Source organism: Epinephelus fuscoguttatus, linkage group LG5 (genome assembly GCF_011397635.1).
Source record: "Epinephelus fuscoguttatus linkage group LG5, E.fuscoguttatus.final_Chr_v1".
Classification (NCBI taxonomy): Eukaryota; Metazoa; Chordata; class Actinopteri; order Perciformes; family Serranidae; genus Epinephelus; species Epinephelus fuscoguttatus.
Window position 1 is genome coordinate 42,808,722 of NC_064756.1, and position 24,790 is coordinate 42,833,511.

Here is a 24,790-nt window from a genome sequence, read left to right on the forward strand (position 1 = left end):
AGGAAGGGCCAGAGTGCTGAAGCCAGGACACCAGCAGAGAGGATAACATTTCACTCCGTCATGAGTCACAACGGGTAGACCAACTGTTCTGCCCCAGTCAGTGGGGCACCCTTCTAATACTTTCCTCTGTTGTCTCTGTAAATACACACCAATAAACTAAACATTTTAGGCATGGTGACTAATGCTAACAGCTGAGGAAAGCCACCATTGTTTAGGTTAGGGAGGCTGAGGTTCTGCAAGCTAACTCTAAGAGGGAGAAAACAAACAGTACAATACAACAACCCTGTAGCAGAACAAGTTGGGTAAAGCTCATGATGGGGAACATTAGCAGTGTGGATTTGACTCAGTCTGAGGCCATGGTCTGTAGTGCCGTTACACTACATTTTTGTTGAGGGACACAAAACGTATCTGTTAAACAATCTGTGCAAGTTGACATGGACAGACATGCAGACAAGACATCAACAGTAGGGTGATTTACTGGGGCACTGAAGATTCTCATCAGGCGTCTCTGCGCTTCCTCGGTGGGACTGAGCGGCTCCTCCTACAGGTTAAAGCAGCAACATAATGACACTAAGCCCACTGAAAAAGCTGAAGCAAAGCTAATGACTCCACACAAACAGAAAGTTACAAAGTGCATATGTGATGTATTCCTCTTACAAATCAAAGACTGACTTTTCTCATGTTTCCTTTAGCAGACTATGCACACTCAAACTTCTGTCATCAACATTACATTGCATTTTGGGTTATTGTAGAATCTAATGGTAAAAGACCATGGACCTTTTAACGCTGCCTATGACTTTAAAGGGGGAATTTCATGCCATTATGCTGCCTCACTGTTCTGTGTAAAATGAACAATCGCAGAAAGGAAGGGCCAGAGTTGTCTCGCCTTAAACCTGCATCGATAGGTAGTAACAGCGCCAAAACGACATCCATGTAAAAGGGACAGCCAGCAGGACGGGACTGTGGATGGGAAGGGGTCGACGTTTTGACAATGTAATATGTGTGCGACCCACCACCTGGAGATTTCAAAAGCAGCTGATAGCAGTTATCAGCTAACTCGAAGAAAAGCAGCAGCCGAAAATTACCACAAATTGAGAAAACAATGAGGTCTGGGACCTCCTTACCTTCTGAGCAGAGAACGAGATCAGCCCCCATATAACAGAGGCAGTAAAATGACTGTTATTGCCATGTTAATAGCATTTTTATTGCCAACGCGTACACTGAAAGCTGACGCTGTTACATGTTATGCCTGTCACACCTCTTTTGCTTCCGTGATGCCAGCATGCTGTCTAGCATTACACACTGGTGCAGCATGATGCCGCTGTATTTTGGTTCTGTGTAGGGATGCATGCCAATATCAGCATGTCACCGGTATCGGCCAATATCAGCTTTAAAATTAAGTACTAGAACCAGCTAACATCCTTTTTTGCAATTTGCACAATGCATGAATATTACATACATTCAAAAATACTGTATTACTGTATCACTTATACAGTATACATGCATAATATGATGTTAATATTGCTACAGAAGAAACTTGATGATCACTAAAGTTAGGCAGGGAAAAAAGTAAATATATCAATATTGGTATCAATTATCAGTCAAATGAGTTGTGATATATCAGCATATGGAATATCAGCAAAAAAAAAAACAAAAACATTACGCATCCCTAGTTCTGTGTGAAAATGCAAAGGCTGAGTAAAGAAGCATCTCTACAGCGCCATCTCTGTGTAAAAAGGGCTCATGTTAGTAATACTCCCAGAGTAAAAGGTCAAAGGAGCTTCAAACAGCATGCACACGACAAGATTAATGCCACAAACACACAAAACTGTAATTGTCTGGTTAAGAGAAGAATATCTGCAAGATACAAGATGCAACAAACCAGCACAGCAAATTAATGTACCATGAAAATATTGAAAGATATCATCATTCTTAGGCTCTTAGTCCTGTGGGGCAAAACCCTGATCTTATTGCAGCTCACTATTCATCATAAGCATAGAGGCTGAATTATCATAATGTCAGAAAGATTTGTCATAAGGAAGTTAAAATCTTTACTGAAAAAAAAGGATTTCTAATCTAATACATCCCTCTAATGCAAAAGATGACATGCTTTGGAAATCTAGCAGCAGATTCCTAAGGCTACTGTCCTGGTCAGAGGCAGCATGTGTTGTGGAGTAAACTGTGACCCAGTTGTTGCTCAAATTCAGCAAGAGCCCAGGAAACAACAGCTTTATTTGAACCAAGTCTGCCATCTTTGAAGTTTCTGCAGAGCTAAGCTAACTATGACTGTGCTTTGAGTTACTTGACCAGAATGCAGCACTGCAGTAATTGGCTCTACATGGCTCTCCTATTGGTGACTGGACATACCAGGCTACTGAAGCAGTAGCTTTTGGATTCTCAGGTGGGACTCTGCCTTTGTAAACAAGGCTTCAGAGTGACATTCGGCTATGTGAGATCTCATTGCTAAAAAAAAGTAGCAACTGTCCTCCCTGTTTTCATAGTAGACTACACAGAGATGGTTTCAAGGCTCTCAATTAGAGCAAGCTTCTAAAATCTGCAAAACCTCTATAGTCTCCAACAAATAAACAAATTGCAATTTTGACAGCAAAACCAACAGCAAAAACAAAGTTTTTGAGGAAACTAGCAGGTTAAGAGAATACCAATAAATAAAGGGGTTTGTGACTGATAGGTCACAAGAGTGGGAAATTATGGTCAGGAAGTAAATAAATACTTTCTACTCCTAAACAGCCAATGTTGAGGTGCCCAGGACTAAGGTACTCAACAACAGAGGACTTGTAAAACAAAATGACATGACTTGTTCTGTGTTCACAAACAAAAGACAAAAAAAAAAAAAAAGAACTTGTGACCAAAAGTCTAAAGCCACACACACTGGCAGAATGTGTCAGACACAACATAAAACATACAGTTTTGTCTGTAAAGTTTGTCCTAAGGGCAGTAATTAAAACTGGAAAATGTTTATGCCCTTGGGAGCAAAAATGTTACCGGCAAAGTTCGTGGCACCCCAGCTATTACTTAAAGAGATACTGGTCAAGAGGAAATTGTAACCTGATTGTAGCACCACAGAAAAGGTCGAAAGGTCAACCAAAACCACAGAGAAACCATTTTCTGGGGAACACCAATACACCATATTTAATGGCAGTTTAGTCATATCTTGGTCTTGGTTTAGCACATGTTCAAAAATCAGCATCTTTATGACTTGACTCAGCTAAGCCCAAGTGGTACAGCAACAGCCTGACCTGAAACAAATATCTTGTTTTATTTGATTCATTACTGACTTTTACCTTGTCAGGCAAATGCAAAGCATTGACTACATGGTCACTTTCCCACTGGGGACTGAGTATAAACGTCCAAACATAATACTCATGGATGTTGAAAGCCTTTCCTGTTCTGGACTAAAGCGTTGGGCAGCTGAACCAATGGACAACAAACCAACTGAATGACATCGCCGCCAGGTCTTTGGCCATGTTGACAGCTGCTGAAAAGATAAAGTATTCTCAGGTGACCTTTTCCCTAGGTATTCTAAAAGGTTAGAAAAAATATTTTGTGTTCCTTTTTATATCTGTACCTTGTTTACGATGGCTATTAAATGACTCCAAAACCATGCCACACTAAGGATACACACATATGTGGTTTCTGCAAGCAAACTCCACAGTGCTCTTTTATTTCAAACATGCATTTCAAATGGCCATGCACTTTCCACATCAATGTCCCAAATGTTGACCAGACATGCGAAGTGTGGACAGTATACCTCTTCCTGAATGATGGCAGTTTGATGAATGGGAATGACTCCCGGAGGGGGAGACAGTGGACTAGGATCGGGACGGGGAGGATCAGGGCTCACAGGAGTTGCAAGTGGAGAGGGTTTAGGAGTAGGGATGAAACGTGATGGAGGAGGGTGGGACGACAATTTTTGGGCTGCTGGGGTGGTAGACGGAGGATTTGTAGTGGTGGGTTTTTTGGCAGTAGTTGGTCTGGGTGCAGGTATGAAGCCAGGAGGCGGAGACAAGGGCGAAGACTTGGGAGGTGGGATAAAGCCAACAACTTGTGGGAGGGATGCAGGTCTGGAATGAGTTGATCTGGAAGGCACTGGAGCTAAGCGCTCAGAAGCTGTGCTGCCAGCCTGCTTTACAGCAACCGCAGGAGATTTGACATCCTGTCTAACTGCACCAGAGCTTGCAGGTTTGGCCTCCTGTGGCTTTAGAGTGGCTTTATCATCTTTCTTCTCCTCTTTTATCTCCTCTGGCTCAACAACTTTTTCCTCTTTCTTCTCATTTTTCCTCTCCAGCTCTATTTTTTCTGCTCGTTCATCCTTGGATATTCTTGGGCGGGGCTCCCTTGTCCTGCCTCTGACCATGAGGTTTGACAGTCCTCGCGAGATGTCATCTTTGTCTTCAGTTTTGATGACGTCATGTTTAAAAGAGAAGCCTGACATGGGGGCCTTAGAGACTGCAGCTGGTGCTAATGTGGCTGCTGGCACTGCTTTAACTGGTTCAGCGACAGGCTTGGCTGCTTGTGGAGCTTTGTCTGATGGTTGTGAAGGCACAGAAGCCTCGTCCTCTTCTGTGGGCATGACCTTCCTGACAACACGACGAACCACCTTTACTACTTTCTTACGTGTCAGACCCTTGTCCTCTGTAGTATCCATCTGGTTGTTGCCTGAAAGTTTGCCATCACTGTTGGTTGTACCGTTGATCACTCTTTTGCCCATTATGCCATTTTGCTCTTGTTCGCTGTTCACAATTGGCTCTGGGCTCAGAGGAGCTTGTGGTGGTTCAGGACCCCTAAATTGCTCTGCCATCTTTGACAGTGGCCCTGGGCTTTTGAAGCGTTCTGGCACTTTAACAGGTGTCTTGACTTTAGGTGGGGAAGGACTCCTGACCCGGCCTACTGTCCCAGTGGGGGAAACTGATGGGGGACTTGTTGCCCGGAATAACCCCCTGCCAGGGTCTAGAGCTGGCACTGACTTGGCCCGGCTGGGCAGCCCTTCACTGTCTGACTACTCGTAGAGAGGAAAGAAAGAAGGTATAAGGATGTCAACAATAAAGGAAAATCCAAGCATCACGCCTTTTATTGTAAATAGCCAAAATGTTGGTATGTTATGTTGAGCTGAATATGTCTAAATAGTAAGACCTAGTAAGAAATAAGAGTTTAAGTCTTACACTAACCCAAACAAAGCTATTAACATTAATCCAATATTGGATTTCTTTGTAATTGTTTAGTGTCTTTCAGCTTTACCCATAAAATCAGGCAAAGACAAATCACAAATTTGCCTCAAGATTTGGTACCTTTATGAGTACAACTCCAAAATATGACAACTTTTGGGCCAAAACCACAAAATGTCTGGATGTGCAGAAGAGGACTGAACAGCTAGCTGCTTACTATACTCATCACTGACTAGTTACATAAGCATGAAATCCCACAATAGGTATTTTCAAGGAAGGTTTGCAGGGTACTTAAGATGCTATAAATAAGCCAGAATGCCTCAAACTGTCTGAGGGGCCATTTGTTCAAACTTAGTACCAAATGTTGCCTACAGTATGTCATGAAGATATTCTTACAATCACAAGTCAGTCTCAGCACATGTCTATAGCTGTTATAGATAGAGCACCCCTCCATAAGTGGCTTAGGCCAGACAGAGTTTTAACTCATTACAAAAATGCTTTAATGCAGTTTTACTAATTTACTATCTCCAGAAAGTCAGTGGGCCTCACACAAGAACCACTTATACAACTAGCTTTTGATTTAATGGAATGTGTTGCATTTACGCTTAATAGCACTACTGATACTCATATATGTGTTATATTTTGTCTGCTAATTTTCAAAAACAAGACTTCGGGTTCTGCGGTATGAAGTCCTTTTTTCTTTTCTTTTTTGGTAACATTTTTTGTAAAAGAAAGTTGTTCAGACATGAACCAAAAAAGGTAGCTTTTAAATCATGAACATGCACCTACTTATGTACAGGTGGCAGCCATAAGGTCATGTGTTCAAGTGTGTTTTTATATATATTTTTTTTTTTGTTTCTTTTTTTTTCTTAAAGATTATTTTTTGGGCTTGTTGCCTTTAATATACAGGAGAGTGTGAAATGGGGAGACAGAGAGAGTGGGGGGACGACATGCAACAAAGGGTTGCAAGCCGGAGTCGAACTCGCAATCGCTGCAGTGAGGCATCGTCTCTATACATGGGGCGCCAGCACTATCCACTAAGCTACCACAGTGTTTTTCTGAAACTCACGTTGAACGCTAACACAAGCAAAGCTCACAGAAAAAAAAGTGAGAGGTTCAGGATATATATATATATATATATATATATATATATATATATATATATATATATATATATATATATATATATATATATATGTTTGTGTGTATCTATATATACACACATAAACAATACAGTAAGAAACTGGACTTTGTGTACGCCTAGGCTATATAAATCACTGAACCTGGATTGAACCCAGCTTTAACATGACTCCTACTATCATATACATCAGTCAACCTACACATTACACCCACTGACAGGTGAAGTGATTAATATTGATCATCTCGCTGCAATGAAATGTTCTGCTGGAAAACCTTGGGTCCTGGCATTCATGTGGATGCCACTTGACAAGCACAACCCAACCAAACTCAGATACAAAACAAATATCCCCCTAATGACAGCTGCACTTCCCGACCTGACCTGATCTCTTAAGTCCCCAGATCACAAAAGCATCTGTGGGACCTGGCAGTACCCCAGAGGTCCTGTGTCCATGAACTGCCAGATCAGAAGCCCCACCGTGAATCAGACGTGGCTGTGATCTGTTGAGGCATGGACACAGGGCCTCTGGGGACAGTGTCTGGCACCGTGACTTGGCAGCCAATCCTTGGGGTCCTGTGGGTTGTGAGGTGGGGTACCGCCACATCTCATGAGTGCTTGATCAAATTGGGATCTGGAGAATTTATAGGCCAGGTTGATGCTTTAAGCTCTTTGTCATGATACTCACTGCAATTAGGGAGTGCAGTTGTCATGAGCAGGGTGTACTTGGACTGTGACGGTGTAAGGGTTAGTGGAGCATGTCAGGTGGTATCCACATGAATGCCAGCACCCAAAGGTTTCCCAGCAGAACATGGCATTGTTACAAGATGATCAATGTTGTTCACTTCACCTGCCAGTGGTTGTAATGATCTCAAGTAAAGAGGACAACTTTTACTTACACTTTTGATTCCTGGCTTGTTATCTTCTTTGATCTAAATGTGTTGATATAAAAAGACAACTAGATCAAAACCTCAACACTAGCTGTTGTCCATCACACACCGTGCAAATTTTAGAACATGCAAATTTTCTGATCTTTGGCAAAAAAACAATTTTTGAACATCAGAATCTTTCTTTAAATGCAAAAACTCTTTCCAGTTAATTCAACAACTAAAAATGCATTAAAATTGCATTGGTTAATGCCGTCAAATGGCAAAGGTTGTACAAAGTCACAGCTACTATAACATATGCTTATACCTGATTGTGAAAGCCATCAAATTCTTAGTGTGATGCAAGCAAAGGCCACACGTATGTTAAAACACACGTTAATACACAGTGTTAAACACTGTAGGACCATGCAGTGTAAGAGTGCTTTATGAAATGTCCAAATGAGACTTCCCTTTTGCTCCCAGAAGGAAAAGCGAGATGAGAAAGCCATGTTGGCTGATCTGTTGTCATGGGCTGAGATGGATGAGATGAGAGCAGGAGGAAGAGGAGGTGGAAGGGAGCTAGGAAAGATGGTGAGAATACACAAAGACAGATGAATTGACATGAGCATTGTAGGCCACAGAGATCATTGAATTTTTCAATGTAGGCAGAGCCACATGTTGATGGCAAAGCAGTGATGAACAGAAGATTAGACGAGGTTTAGACAAATGAAAACACAAATTGCAAAAATACGCCACACTCAGCATTTAAAAAGCCTTGTAAAAAGGGATCAAACATTGTCATCCAACTTCAACATAATATTGCACAATGCTCTTGGGAGTGCTGAATGGTACATAAAAACAAATTGTGAGCTGGTATTGACCAAGGGGGTATTCCATCATCGTAGCTAAGAATATCCAGACTAAGGTGTAATCTTGAAGTTTGACTAAACACCAACTCCCAATCTAGCGCCAACCTGTTCCATCAAGTGAAATCAGCTGGCTCCAATTGACGCTAATTCAAGCCTCACCCGATAAGCCTCAACTCATGCACACACCCAGGGAAAATAAAAAGGCCACACAGTGCCGAAAATGTTGCAAAATGTCAAAAAGCAAAGGAAAGGAGTGAGCGGAGGCTTTTTCTGCAGCGGACCAAACGCTCCTTATGGAAGTGTATGAGGACTATAAGGATATAATTACGAAAAAAGGCAATACTGCAGCAATTAATAAAGCAAGGGAGGTGGCGTGGCGGAATATTGCCGACAGGCTTAATGTGCAAGTGACAAAGAAAATTCAGTATTTCAGCATAATATCATGTTATATAAATCCTGCATCAAAGGGACAAAATATATGTATCTAAGAACACCTATTAAATCTAACAATTCAAGTATGCCTAATGAAATTCACCATGTGTGAATTAATTAATTAATTAGTGATAGACTCACATTTACCTACTGATTCCTATGTAAATTTCAGATGATGCATTTAATCAAACTATTTTATGTGAATCATTGCATTTATCACATAGCTGAGTGTAGATTTTGACATTTCCGAAATGATCAGTTTATAGGAAATAATCACATTACATTTATCTGTTGATTGTAGAAAATGACATTTAGCAAATCCATCAGTTCAGTGGAGATGAGGAAAACGATTAAGTGAATGCAGGTGATAGTGAATCAATTATCTATTTCTCATCATTTGTGAGTCAACTGTAAGCTCTATCCCTGATTATATCAATATAAGGAAAATCCCCTTAAATGTATGGAATGTGCTATAAGATGAGGAACAGACAAACCACAATGGTGTGTGTCCCATTTTAATGTGGTTGCTTTGTGTCATGGTTAATTCATAAATATAAAAGATAACCATATGTTAATGTGATCATTTCAAGCCTCTCTGCAAACAGTTGCCTTACTAAGTCTCTCAGCATCACCAACACTATACAGGAATGTACCGCTAGCAGAGAACCTCAGTGCAATACAGACTGACTGCACAGTGGTCAGAGACGACGTGTGACCTTTATAATGTGTGGTTCCAGCAAACTGCACAGATACCGAACCAGTACCTCTCCCACAGATAGGAGTCTGTCTGTATCAATGGGTTGGTCCTGTCCTGGAAGACCCATGGGGCTGGTGGTGGTTGGAAGGCCCTCTGGACAATGTGGGCCTCCTCATCAGCAGGATCCTCGATGAAGGGGCATGCCATTATTTCCTAATCTACTCTTTCTTGCTCGGTCTCTGTGTCTCTCTGGGTGTGTCCCTCTCCTTCTCTTGGATGCACTCCTTATATGGCCGTTATCAGTTGACCTTAATTGGCTGTGAATTTGCTAGCCAATTGGAAACAGTGTGGGGTGGGGATGGGATGGGAGGGCAATCACATATTCATGTGGTTTGGTGTACATATACAATCTTTGTTTAATGCCTCAGTTTCATTTTATTATAGCTCTGTTTTTATTAGTTTGATTTTGGCTTTATTGTTGTGTTTTTTTAATTATCTTATACATTTTAATTTGTTTTTTAATAGTTAATGTTTTTTGATAATTATGTTATATATTTTATGATCTACATATTATTATATCATAACATGACAGTTGTGAGTGTGTAAAAGCACTGGCCGAACTGTCTTTTAGGTGTCTGTTCTTGTCTATTGAACATTTTTTGATCATAGATGGCGCTAATCCTTACCTGAATCCTGCTACAGACCAGGATTGCCTGGCAGCATAAGTTACCATGGTTACTAGGCTGGGATTCGGGTTAACCACCTTGATGGAACAGAGTTGTGGCTCAGGTTGATGGAACAGAAACCAGAGTTTAGCTTGATGTATCAGGCTTAGCCAGAAACATGGTTTCCATGGTTACCAATGTGAGGCTAATCTTAGCCATTTTGATGGAACAGAACTCTGGCTCACATTAGCCAGATTTGGCCATTTAAGCCTGGATTTGCCTTTAGCCTGCTTGATGGAATACCCCCTGGTAGCCTACTTCTTAAATAGCAACAACAAAATGCCAAATCTCTATGGCTGTGGATCTTCCCATACTGTATATATTGGTGTTTATGGCAAAACTGAATTTCTAGATCTTATAGCCTAGATCTATATGTAATTAAGTATTTTGATTTGTCTGATATTCAAAAAACTAGACTAGCCATAGGCATGAGTGGTATCACTGTATTACTCTATACCAGGGTATTTAAAAACCCAAAAATAAGATTTTCAACACCATCAAAAATACAGGCACTTCTCTTTCTAGTATATTCATTGTATGTAGAGTACAGCACACGACACAAGAGGTCAGTCTCCAGTCTCTACTGATGGAACAGGCAACTGGTGGTCGTGGGGATAACATTACAGGACTGTAAACAACTGGCCAGCAACAGCAGAAAGAGAGATTACGGGGAAAACAACATATTGTTACATCTAACTCGGTGAATTACGGCTTTTTTTCTACCAAACCAGAGGTGCCGATTGTTGGAACAGTGGACTAACTAATGTTGTGTTTTATTGCAAGTTACTGAGGCGATTAATGTAGTATCGTTTGGTCAAAGAGAAAAAACTTGAATTCAGAAACTTGTATAACTGCATTTCTCTGTTTAATAATGATAAAATATGTGTAAAATATGCCTTCTTTGACATTTTGTGAGTTTCTATTGTGTATTTATTCTACACTATTTACACACTAATACCTTCAGTTACCATATACCGTGGTGAAATTTCAGTAAGGTATGAAAATTTTACAATTTTGATAAAGCCCAACCAAACTAAGTCTATCTCCATATAATCCATCGGCAGAGGATTTTACCCATATGGCCCAGCCCTATTTGAGCTGCATTGTAATCAACAGATTCAGGCTAACCCAAGCGTCTGGTCTCATCTAGAAGCAAGCCCACTTTTGGACTGGGCAGTCTTTCATTGCTTAATCTTGAATTTGTGTAAACTGTCACTGTCAATTGCTTTCACATAAGTAGTAAAACAAAATATTTACCCTAATCTTGAACAGTCAGTGTCCTTTTTGGGATTTCAATCACACTGTCTCTGGACATGTCTGGTATGCCTCTGAGCGTAGTTTACACTGTAAATCAAAAGATTTAGTCGAGGGTTTCTGCCTTGTTCATTTTTACACAAAACAGAACAAAGCTTGTCTCTACAAATCTGACTTGGACTGGAAGCCTTTAGCCTTTCACTGCATATGTGACAGTGTCCAGGTCTGGCTCTGGGTTAGTGGCTTTTATCAGTGGTCACTAAATTAGCACACTGACCAACAGGTTTATTTTTGGATTAGACAGTGGTACTGTCGGGCTGTGGGCCAGATTACTCCCTAAACCCACATAGGCAGTGCTTAAGTCATATGTCACACATTACAAAGATCTTGTTTTTAATACTAAGATGTTAAAATAAGTGAGTTACAATTCAACACCAGCTATCAACCCATACTACCTTATTGTCTCACTGGAAAACACTGAATGTAAGAACACTTCAGAGTGCAATATTTTCAAAATTAACATTTCTGTTTCCATGTCTGTAGGAACTTGCTTGACTTTTATTCTTGAACTCATTAATAAACTTGCTTGAAGGAAAGACTACTAATGCATTTGTCACAGAAAAATCTATTTTCAAATATTATGGAAATGTCTTTTCTTTTAAATTCTGTATGTATGAGTGTTAACTTAGACTTAGTACACACACAACAGGGGTGGGGGAAAGGTCAATATAGCATAGTATCGCAATATTTCTGTATGGTAATATATTGTTACACAGATGTCAAGTACAGATTTTTTTGATAATATAAATTATTAATATTACGAATACAAAATTAACTTTAGGTAGCCTACTAGAACAATATAATTTATTTCTTTTCATTTAACTAGATACATTTTGCTGCATAAATTGACTGAAGTGAGATGAACAGACTAAAAACTTTATCTTATTAGATGTTGACAAAGTTTTCCTTTTTGGACAGAATTTGCAGTTGAAAAAAGGTAATAAATCACAATATATCACAATATATTTTATCGCAACACTCATCATATTGCAACATATTTAAATTTGCAATAATATTGTATCATGACTTACGAATTGCGTTGCTATCTTATCATGGGGCCTCTGGTGATTCCCATCCCTACACATAATGATCAACAGCTTTGAAAAACTCCTTTCAAGCTACAGTTCTTCTGAATTAAGCTCTGGGGTTACAATTAGTACTGGACCAATCATTATTCAAACACAAAGTACATGACTTGTTATTATGTGCAATGGATGCCTTTTTGCTTTGGTCTGGTATTACCTGTGGACCTCATGTGACCCAGTTTTTTTCCTTCAAATGGCAAATGTGCACAATATAAGTCAGCATGTCATTGGAATGGACACGACAGAGTTCAAAGCAAAAGGTAAGCTCAAACATGGCATCCAACAAGACACAGGCAGTTGCTTCTTTCTGTACTAACGCTGACTGTGGAGAGGCCAAATCCCTGTTTGTAGCGGACTGGTAATACCTTAGGAACAGCAGGCCTGAGCTTAAGCAGAGCCATGCATATACAAAACCAAACCCAACATGCATAAATCTATTTTCAAATAAATGAGACCCAATCTAAAAAGGACCTGAGGACAGTTAGACCCAGACCCTACACCAAAGTATAGGTAGACAGCATCTGAAACAGACCTATCTAGAAAGAAAACGGCAACAATGTATGTCTGAGCTATTACAGAACTCACTTGGGTCCACTCAGACATATTGACACACAGATTTGAAATCTGCAGAAACACAACAGGCCCCTAATTTGTGGGTGGGTCAGGTCTCAGATACTAGGGACCTATTAAAGACCTCTAATCTGGGTTCGCCTGCAAAACAACAACTCCAATAAAACATAGGCTACCTCTTATATTTCACCATCACAGACATCATCTGATAATATTACTGCAGAGTGAATTAGCATGTCAGAAATCTCAGCATATCATATATTTATTACAATGACTATGTTTTCTTGCACACTAATATTCAACCATTATCATGAATATGACAAAATTCTGCATTTGAGGCAGGTCATGTAAACGTCATACTTCGTTTAATATTCAGAATTAGGCCTAACTCCAAGAGTATTTTTTTCTGATTAAGACATGGGATTTGCCAGTATTATTTGGATTTAAGGAGCAATCTTTGAACATGTATACAGTACATTTGAATATATGCGTCTCCACTGGGGTTTTTGTTTTACAGCAGTTTGCGACACACAGCCTCTTGCCTGTTTACAGTCAACTCTGCGTGTTGTACACAAACCAATCAGCCAGAATTCTGTAAGGCTGGTGTAGAGATGCATGCTGAAAAGAAAACCCCAAATTTTCTAGTTGGAAAGAGAAACACACCTACTTTCAAACATTATATAAGTCTTGGAAATGAATAGGTTTTTGGATATGCACAAATATCACAACACCAACCTTTCCAAGAAGGTGGTGGGAGGAAAGAAAGAGAGAGGCTGTGTTTTCATGGTCGAACAAGTCGGCCACTGGTGGAAAAGTTTGAAATAATCCTTATATTATTATAATATTATTAATAAAAGGGTGTAACCATAGGACAAACATCAGCGGGCATTAACGGGAATATTAATGGAATATGCATTTTTGTTACCTATGTAAAACAGCTTAGTAGGAATATTGTCTTCTTCAGAATAAAGGCAAAAATGTAGTGAATGATTCCATGGTTTATTCCAAATTTATGGAGACTGAATTAAAAATCTTTAACAATAACACTGATGGCATTCTGGCTGCAAATTCAGGAGGATTATTATCATTCTCAAAATCAAGAATTATGTTAACTGTATCTGGTAAGACGTTTTGAATTTCTGTCAAACTTTATTTCTATATTCCATGTGAATGCTCAACACGTAGTTGTGGAGGTGAATTTACTATCACAAGGGTATCACAGCTAGTCAAGTCACAACAGGCCATAATTTAGGGAATTATGAAAATGCAATATGGCTGTAATCATCTTACAACAATTAGGGTATTTTTAGATTTTTCATATGTGGAATTTGTATGCAAACAACATGAAAATAATCAAACTGATGTTAAAAACTGTGCTCCACAGTATTACATGAGAACAAACTTTTCCTTTTGTAAAATACAGACTCAACATCAGAAATTAGTAGAATGATGGTAATATAGAATCATCTTGATACAACTTGACCTTAAGTCCAAAAAAACAATAAAACTGAATAGCTCTACATTAAGTCTGAACATGATTGTTCCAAAATAAAACAAATGAAAAGTCAAAGTAAAATGCATATAATAAATACTTTACCAGACAACCACAACTAATGACCCAACATGTTGAACATGAACTGAAAACACATCATGACTAAACTGCATTTTCAACTACATTTCCCATCAGTTCACACACCAGCACACAGGCTCCCACTAAGCATGTATCCACCTCTTCAAACCAGCCAAACTGACATCCCACACATTATTCTTTTAAACTCTACCACTCTTACTGATCAACAGCTGAGTATGTAAAGAGGAACTATCACAATGACACAAAAGCTGCTATTGTAAAATGCTACATTTAGTTGGAAAACCACTCAAGCTAACTCTTGTCTAAAAATAGTGCCACCGGCTGTGGGACCTCAAGGTCCCACACTAGATTTTCAACAAAATATACTACTTTCCATACAAGTGATCACAAATTGTTCTACCTGTAAGTGAAGTAATTCCACAACTCTTTGTCCAATTAGTCCCCACTAGTCACAGATCAAATCAAGAACTGGCCAAAGTTGAGGAGATCTGAGCAAGCAGCTTGAGACGCACAGCGGAAAGTGAAACAGCAGAGCTGAAAAGAGGGGGAGCACTCTGATAGGCTGGCTATTCCTGACAGTGGACAGACAAGAGCTGTGGGGACAGCTGTTGTGATATGAAGGTGCTGAGCCGGGGTAAAAATAGGAGCCTCTGCTCTCCAGCCTGGACAGGTCTGCCATGAACTCCCCCCTACCACCTTCACTGTCCAATCAGCAGCCACACTGTTCAACCACACATGCTGCCACAGTTGCTGTCATCTCAGCTGCTTCTGTGTGAGCACATGGGAGTTTCTGCGTGTGTAAGGAAACACAGCTAAGGGTCTGTTAATGTAACTGAGAATATACTGGGTAGGATAGCTCATGTTGTAGGTCAGCAATACTAAAACAACGGACTTGGAAGTTGACATCATGGTGCATTCAGGGTATTTCAGGGGCTAATGTGACACAACTGTGGGGTACTGGGGTTTGTTTAGATTTAGATCTGATGCTACTGAAGCTGGTACCAGCAAATGTTTGGCATTTGTGCTGATACATAAATGTATATGACAGTAAACCAACTGTTTCAGCACTACAAGGGAACACGTGGACACATGGGAACTGCATGGAGGAGGACAGCATGATATGGCAGTGGTGGTGAAGATAGACATTTTCAAAAAAATGCTGAAACTTAGGGTGCTTTCATACTTCAGAGGGCAAAATGATAGAATAATGAATGAATAAGTTGCAGACAGTGGTAATATGGTGCATCATGGTTGCCCCAATTTAAAATGCAACCCCAATAAGTGGTTGCACTATCACAATTTTCTACGATCGTAACAATGTATTTCTGTCAGTCAAATGCACTACAGCCTGATGTTACAGGACAGACAACAGCCTTGTTAGCTAGCCAGAAAGCTAATGCTAAAAAGCACATCAATATGGTGGCACTATCTAAATGTTGTCATTAAATTATAAAAACCTTTGAGTTCAGCTTGCTCCATAACATCTCCAGAAACTAGACTTATGATTCTCCATCCAATCTTCTGGTAACATACCTTCACACTTCGTCCGGTCATCATTTGGTGGTTCAATCCTTCATCCAGTACTGCAGTTGTCTGAACCTCAAATCCAACTAAACCCTTCTCTCCCCTGTCTCATCAGCTCTGCTCTCTCTCTCTGTGTTCCCTACCATCTGCTTCAGTAGATAAACAAGATTGAAACAATTTATAAGACTGTGTTTGATTGTGTTGTAAGTTGCATCACCTTCCTGTGTGAAACCGTTCTGTGCAGCAGAGAGGAAGAGTTCGGAGCATTTAAAGCATGGCAGCACAAAGAAAAGCAGAAGTAGAGTGTAACATGTTACCGGATATAACACTGCTGGCAATGGATGAAAAACAGTTTGTCATTTTCTTGTGATGCTGCCTCTAAAATCTTTACTCGTTATGTAAAACACCTTCAAAGTATAATTTTATTCTCATTCATCTTAAAGAAACATGTCCTTGCAGCAATGAACAGATATCACAGCAGAGCTAACCCTGCCCAAAAGTTTTCAAGTTGTAATTACAAAAATTACATCTTTGCTATGAATGTAAAACTTTGCAGACTTTTTTTTTTTTTTTTTTTTTAATTTTATCAAACAAGGGAGCAAGTCTGCCAGTGCAGGCCAATGTCTGTGAGAGGAGGAAAGTCCGGGAGTTAGTGATAAGTTAACTGCAAGAATCACATCATCTTCACCCATCAGTAGGCTTGTTGGAGATGGACTGCGCCTTGCTTGGAAAGTGGACGAGAGCAGGCGGCTGTGGAAGGCGGTGACAACAAGCTGCTATCAAGTTGGAGGCTGAGTTCAAATTTCCATCTTCTGGACCTGCAGACTGAGCCCTCACGGACTTCAGTTGTACGTAGTGTGACATATTACTGTCATCATGTAAAGTCTGTGAGGGCAGAGACTACAAGCGGCAGACAGACAGCCCTCAAGACTGTTTTACTTGTTGCCGTGAAAACGGTCAACTATCGCTGCTGTCATAGTCATATACATGCCATATAAGTTGAGGAATAGTGCCTACTCATCTGTTCCTGCAGATAACAAGATATGTAATTCCCATGTATAGCCTTCTTTTGTGACTAAACAAAAAAGTATTAATACATCTCTATATAACATACAGGCTACAAGTATTCAAAAACAGAAATGTTTGTAAATAAGGACAGGACTATACCTCAATAAATTGGGCATTACTTACTTTAGAAGATCTTATTTTGTTATTTTTCAGCCATTTTTTATTCTATTACACTGTGCAACCTGATAGACTGCAATAATAAAATTGTATTTTCAGGCCCTTTACAGCCTACACTTCTACATATTTCTGTATCATGATGTGACTGAATATCATTTCTGGCCTACACAAGTCAAGTAACATTTTAATAGACCAAACTATCAATAACTATTTTACACAACCATTTTTTCGGCAGTTGAAAAACCCACAATGTCACATCCATATTGCAATGAATTGTGGGTTATTAAATCATAATGCATCCAAACAAATTACTTTTAGTTGATTTTATTTATTCTTGAACAAGGAGTGATAGTTTATTGATAGTTTTATGCAGGGGAATAGCACCCTATGTATAAGCATTCTCTCTGGGCTCCTCACCCTTCCTCTCTTGATCCATGTCTCTCTCATGTACCGTTTTGGGTTTTTTTGTTACAAAGTCAGTTGCTTTCTTGCCCTTTCTTATTTCTTTCGTATGTTTTTTTGGAACCCTATTTCCCTTTCTTGGTGAAAGAATATATCACAGTCTGGTGCTTCAGCAGGAGAAGCAGTCACTCACACGGCTCCAGCTGTACTTAAAGACAAATCTTATGCAGGCGCAGACTAAACCATTTTGTGTCTTCAAGGGGTGAGAGGAGCCTCAGGGAGCTCTCACTACTTCTCGTATAAAATTCAATCATTTAATTGATTTTTTCAGCCAATTTTAAACTAGTAGAGCACTAATTACTTTGAAATGTAAAACTGCAAATAAAACCAAACTTTTCATTCTATGGTTTTAAGGACCCCCACCCACTGGGGCCCTGGGGAATCAGTTCCATTTTCCCCCTACTACCACACCAGGAGTGTGGTAGTAGGGGGAAAACTTGCTCTCATGTAATGTCCACAGCCAACCAGCACTACTGAAACTAGAACAGTTTGATCACATATTTAAGCAATATCACACGAGATGAGAGGGAGTGATGTTGTACTGTATCTCAACACGGCTGTGATTCGGTTGTGCCGAAGACAATTACAGCTGATTAAGGAAATGTTAACAAAGTAAGGAAATGTTAACAAAAGGTGATGAAATACATTTTATTACCTCCGCCAAGGAGGTTATGTTTTCGCTGGCGTTGGTCTGTTTGTCTGCAAAATAACTCGAAAAGTTCTGAACGGACTTTGATGACATTTTCAGGAAAGGTTGATAATGGCATAAGGAACAGATGATACAGATGATATTTTGGTGGTGATTGGTTGAAGTGAAGTGGATAAAAAAATAAAATGGCAGGAAATCCGAGCTGCTTGGTGGAGGACTGCGCTCTGCGAGTGCTCTAGTTTACTGTGCATTCACACCCAAAGCGTCTGTTGCCAGGCAATGCAGCACATACGCCAGGAACTCACACAAGCTACTTTGTATTTACATTGATCTGCAACTGTAACTTTGTCCAGTTACCTCGTCATCAGTACCTCATCAGATGATCATTGATAATTAGGCTGACCAAACGTCCTCTTTTGCCCGGACATGTCCGCTTTTCACGTCCCATCCAGGGGGTCTGGGGGTAGGCTATTTTATAAACTGATGATAATGTCCAGTTTTCTGTGTGTGTGTGTGTGTGTGTGTGTGTGCGCGCATTAGAGTGCGGCACGGGCCACATATTTCTGTCCAAACCCGAACCGAGCCTGACATCATTTAATGACCAAAGCACTGAGTTTGTGTCACACAGTTGTTACGGTTACAGGCTATTTAACAGGCCGGGCGTGCTCAGCTGCTGAGAGGGAGACCTCATGTTTGAGACGGGAGCGGGAGGCGGGAGGTCCGACGCTTCCAGCGAGAGGAGATGGAGACATAAAACAAAATAAGATAAAATAGGAAAAACCTGTCTCCCTCTTTTATTTTATTTTCAGCGTTTAATCAAGGCGGAGGCGGGCAGCTGGAGGTCCGAGAATCCAGTGAGGAGAGAGGTAGAAACAAACAGCCAATGTGTGTCTGTGTGTGTTATGTTCAGGTGTTGTCACGTAAATAACAGCACCCAAGCAATAAACAGGACAGACAATAGGATTTTATTTATTTTTACACTACATTTTCACTGAAAGCTGACCGAATCCAAGCCGAGCCCGAATACAATTTATAGCTACATTTTTGACCAAACCCGGCCCGACCCGTCGGGTGCCGTCGGGCTCGGATCGGGTAGCCACACTCTAGTGTGTGTGTCCCTATTGGGGCCTATCTGAATTTCTGTCTTTGAGAGATATTATTTTGTAATATAACTGAATTTTCTATCCGTACATATACATTTTGAATATATTAAAATATAAGGCATCTTTGAGTAAGCTGGGAGTATCATTTAAGTAGGCTATGTCGTGGCCGGCCGAATGTCCTCTTTTTTGGAAATAAAAATATGGTCACCCTATAATTCCTGACCGTGTTCACTTAATTTTTGCTCCTCTCCAGTTTGTCGAGGTCGGCTGATGTTACACAAACACACCTGGAGGTCTGCACAGAAGACTGCACTTGGTGTAACGCTATAGTGTCAGTTTGTGTCAGTGTAGCGAGTGTGACAGTTGGTTAATTAACGGTTGTAGTATTTATATTTATAACACCTGTGAGCGGAGTGATTTTACTGTTACAAGTCCCAGTGATGTTATACTCTATATCAGCGCTCATGGAATGCCTCTCATCTAATCAAATTACTCGGTCGGAACTAACTGTTGTATAAAACAGGATAACAGATACAATAACGAGATGTCAAAAACACCATGTGTTTGGAATAGAAAAAAAAAGATGACCCCCTAAAAGTTGAGTGCCAGATACATCAATGGAAACTAGTATGTCACCAAGTATTCTTTTTTCTAGCTCTTATGGCAAACGTGTGACCTGCATGCTAACAAAGTAGCTAATTGTCAAGTTGAGGCAAATCTGAGTAAGCTGCCCCACCCCGTCATTAATTGACACCCCCCCCCCCCCCTACTTTGCAATGCTTACTGCGAAATTAAAATGTCACTGTCAATATATACATTTTCCCTAGAGTGTCCACGCATACTCCTAGCACCTATAAGCATTTGTGAAAGTTGTTACTGTTATGTCAAGGCAACACAAAACATTTACTTATGGTAAAAGACAGGATCACTGTTTTGGTTAAACATTGAAAAAGCCAAGGTTGAATTGAAGGCTAGTACTTCAATACTAATGTCATGTGCTTTGTCAAAAAATCCCTTTCCTCAGATCAGTTGGGGATGTACATGAATGCAATTTTATATGTGACGGGAAATAAGTGTATACTACAGCTCTAAGTTAAGATTTTCTGACACAAGCAACACAGTGAGATTTTCTCCATCTGTCACTGATAAAGTAAACTGAACACACAAATAAGACAATCCACCTAAAGAAGGGCACATGTCCTCAAGCAGCAGAAGCAAACCACTTGGGGATCTGTTGCAGCTGCTTTTGTTCCCCCACCATCTCAACTTTTGGACCACAAGATGGAGCCAAACTACTAGAAAAAGCTCAACATGATTTTGGAATCCTGCAGCTGCACAAAGACTCCATTATTTCCCAGCGGCTGCCATGATATTGTGGGGAGGGAACGCCAAAGTGATAGAGATAAAGTGCAAACAAACTGTGTTGTGAAATGAATGAGTGACAGCTTTAGTCCAGCTGACAGTGAAGGGGTTGGAGTAGGAGGGCAGTGTATGGGCTGTCTTTAGAAACAGTGTAGCTTAAAGGAGAGGGTGGGGTAGAAAGGGCGAGCAGAGAAATTCTGTGATGTAACACTGTGTTCAAAAGTGGCTACAACTATTATGAATGGCAAAGACATGCGTCATGTGTACAAGGGCTGATGTAAAGCCAGATCAGCTGAGAGGAGCACAACAACCTGTAAGTCTCAAACATTCCACAAACTTTTCTTCATCATTTTTGAAATCCTATCCTATTTTGCTTTATCTCTGAGTTATTCAATCACACATAGAAAGGCAGTGATGGTTGTAGTGTAGTGTGAATGCTGCTCTTGACAATAAAACAGGCATTTATGATGTACAGACTGGAAGTGTTTTTCGTGTTGAGTCTGTCACCACAGGTTTCTAGAGACAACACCAGTCAGCAGGATTCAGCAGGAGTGCACGTAGCAACTATCAGACATTTGTATGACGTCTGAGAAGAATCAGTGTTTATATGACTAGCTAAATGAGACTTGAGTTATACTGTATAAATTGTTTGTGAGTTTGTGAATGGATGTTTTGACATAGCTTTGTTGTTGTTGTTAAAAGCGGACACCTATGACTTCAATTCAGGAAGGATGTTTGCCTTTTTAGGATTCTCCATTTACCATGGAGGCATGCAAGAAAGACTTCACAAATTCTTCATAAATTCAAGGCATCACAAGGTGAGTAACTTCTAAATAAACTCTCAAGATCAAGCATTCCTTATACTTGCTGTCACCTCTGTAATATTCATATAGGCATTATTAGAGGGTACAGTAAACTGAGCACTTTAACGATAATGGATCAACAACAGAGATAACCTCACAATGGATCCTAACTAGATGCTACGCAAGTTAGCATCAGCGACTAAATCCGTTTGACTGCATCATTTTCTATTAGACTGTCTCAACTGCCTGCAAGCGCTGTTTAGAGCTGAACATTTCAGCTCTAAACCCCATGTCTATGTTTAATCTGTTGCTCACGCTGGAAGCGGTGCAATGGATGAGAAACAGCTGATTCACAAGGTTTAAATGAGGGATGACCTACAGGATACCTCCTTATTATACTACAAAAACCTACATAAGTTGGCATCTGGCTAGAGGGAGATGGACAAGAAGATGAACTTTTCTGGTTAGAATTGTGTGAGATGCTAGCAAGCTAGCTTGTTTATAAAAAGTCGAGATAATGGTAATAGATAGAATGGGAGCTACAACAAGGATATCTAGAAGTTACCTGCAATAGTGTTGTTGTATGAATAATTAGGAAATACGGACTCATCCATCTTTTCAGTAGTTATTCTGAGACCACAGCTGCTGGGTAAGTCATTTGTTTACATGACGTGATGGAGTTCCATATTTAATGGATCCAGTGTAGAAAGACAGCGTTGGATATATCTCAATGCAGTGCGACAGTCTATATTTGAAGACTTCCTCCCTTTAATAATCCCCCGTACAGACAACTACTACCTTGTGTATATATAATAATAATCCCTTCGTGTGGATGTGAAAGTGATCATGACACTGCCTATTTGACACCCTCCACCACTGATGGAGGTGACGATAACCAGTGCTGGGGTGTATACAACATCCAGCGTTGCTCACTAGACTTTCTTACCTTCAGTTATTAAAGAATGCTCTTACTACTTACAGGAAATGCTATTTATGTGGATCTATGTATTCAGGCTACAGAACATCTATCATCACTGATGAACTTGATGGTAAAGTTTATTATCTCTGATTGAATTTTCTATTGTTTTCAGATTCCTTAACATCAATCTTAGTTTTCAACTTCAAAAATGCTTAAAAAATGTTTCCTTTGATTCTGCTTGTTGGCTTCAGGTCAGGCTCAGAGACAGTATAAAACAATATAACAGAAAACACAAATAAGAACAAGCTTTTTGATTTAGCTTTTTTAAGCCAATAAGAAAAAAAAATTAAGATCTGTTTCTCAATTTTCCAGACTAAATAAAATAATGGCATGCACTGATAATACAATACCAAACTCCCTACAGGCACATAGCGCAAGTAAAACACAAGACAGCTGGATTATTTCAAAGACAAGTGTGTCTGTGTCATCAGATGCAGGCCAGACAGACAACTAAAAAATGCAGCTGAAATGCCTCCTGTGTAGTTGTCATACTTACAGAAATGTCAAGTCACAGTTAGACTAGATGTTATACAAGTTTTTTCACTGGCTGAGCAGGACTAACCATCACAAGTGATCTGTATGTATAAAATCTGTGGAGTTCTTTAGGCTTCCTGGAATTCAGTGAACATGACAGAATTTATATGTCTGTGTCAAAGTGAAAATACTTTCTTTTACTTTCAATTCATCGCTTCCTGCACACAGACAACACTTCAGGCCAGTGACCATCCCTCAATATAACATGGCCTTTTTTACTGAGAGACAAGGCAGGTCCATGGCAGTGAGTAGGGTTTGGCTGATGGATGATGTCATGGTCCGTGTGCAATGGAAACCCAAAATTCAAATTCAAATTCATTATAGTACATTATCATCACAGCTCTGATGAGTAGTCATTACCTCATCCTAGCATTGAGACACTTCCTCCTCTCTATTGTAACCCCACTTCCAACTTTTTTACACTATAACTAGGAAGCTCCAGCGGCCCCACTATACATCATGATACAATATTATTGCGATTTTAAATGTTTTGCAATAAAATATATTGCTATTTATTACCTTTGTTCAGTGGCAAATTATGTCTCCAAAGGAAAACTAAAATAAAGGATAAAATACTAAAATCACAATAACACTGTACTGTGACTTAAGTATTGTGATGATATCATATCGTAGGGCCTATGGTAATTCCCACCCCTAATGAACAGGCACTGGAGGAACAGAATTCTACTGTACATTTTCACAAAGGCATGTGACATTCCACTAATGCACGCAGGAGAATGCACTCTAATGTTCTCTGCTGTCAGGAGCTCAGGAGATGGTGACATTGCTAATGCCAAAGTTGAGCACACACACCCACATGCACACAAACAATAACACAATCCACTCAATCAGTTCTCCTACTAGGGGGCTGATTTCATTTCCATTGCCATGTTGATGGGATGGAACATAGTTATGAAGGATAAATACAGTGCTTGAACTGACTGATTGCCACCGCACAGTATGATACACCATCATCTTCACCAGCAGCTGGTTGCACAAGGAAAGACAAAGAGTCAAATTTTAGGCGGACATCTCCTTCGCTCCATTAACTTTTGAGTTAGGGCACAGTTCAAACTTGGCAACACCATGATGATGACTGTTGAGATATAATATGCAGTCACTTTGCCCAGAGGTTGCTGATCAAAAATTTACTCCAACAATACCAGTTCCTAAACCAACATGTTGGTTTTACATTTACATTTCTACACATGATGAACAGACAAGATTCACAAAGTAAATAAAACAGATTTTGATCAGCAGGGAAAGTTTTTTTCCTACTTTTGACACAGCCAGGCAAGCAGTTTCACTCTCCCTCCAGTCTTTGTCCTTAACGAGCCGCAGCATGTCCCACACTTACCTCTGCACTGGATAATCAGATGAAACTGATACAGACCTGCTCATCAGTCTGTGTAAGACAGCAAAGATTTGAATTTCCAAAAATGTTGGACTGCTCCTTTTAAGACCCAATGGACATTTGAAATGTATATGGTGAGTAGCTGCCTTAGTTTGTAGGATAAGAAGTAGGTGAGAAATCAAAGTTTAATCAATCAAAGAATCAAAATTGAACAAGTTTCACAACTCCTTTCCAAAATACCACAATTTACACCAGAGGCTTTCAGCTCCTTGCCTTCGTCAGGATGGTATCTAATGTTTGTAGTTTCTTTACATATAGTCCATCAATTACCCAATGGATCTATACATCAACATAAATACAAAGTGTCC

At 39.9% G+C, this 24,790-nt stretch overlaps 1 protein-coding gene across 6 annotated transcripts in view; it reads right to left on the reverse strand.

Moving 5' to 3' along the window:
* Window positions 1–24,790, reverse strand: part of myo18ab (myosin XVIIIA b) — a 241,528-nt gene that overhangs the window by 179,587 nt on the left and 37,151 nt on the right. For 4 of the 6 annotated variants that reach the window (XM_049576736.1, XM_049576735.1, XM_049576733.1 and 1 more), the window contains exons 1-4: window positions 14,868–15,012; window positions 7,655–7,763; window positions 7,218–7,250; window positions 3,770–5,017 (exon numbers count right to left, since the gene is read on the reverse strand). The exons of 1 other annotated variant lie outside the window; for it this stretch is intronic. In XM_049576736.1, coding sequence (XP_049432693.1) covers window positions 3,770–5,017; window positions 7,218–7,250; window positions 7,655–7,693 — 1,320 coding nt within the window. In that variant the 5' untranslated portion in view covers window positions 7,694–7,763; window positions 14,868–15,012. Of the gene's footprint in view, window positions 1–3,769; window positions 5,018–7,217; window positions 7,251–7,654; window positions 7,764–14,867; window positions 15,013–24,790 lie in introns of those variants that run through there. One more of the 6 variants, XM_049576732.1, reaches the window with a different exon arrangement.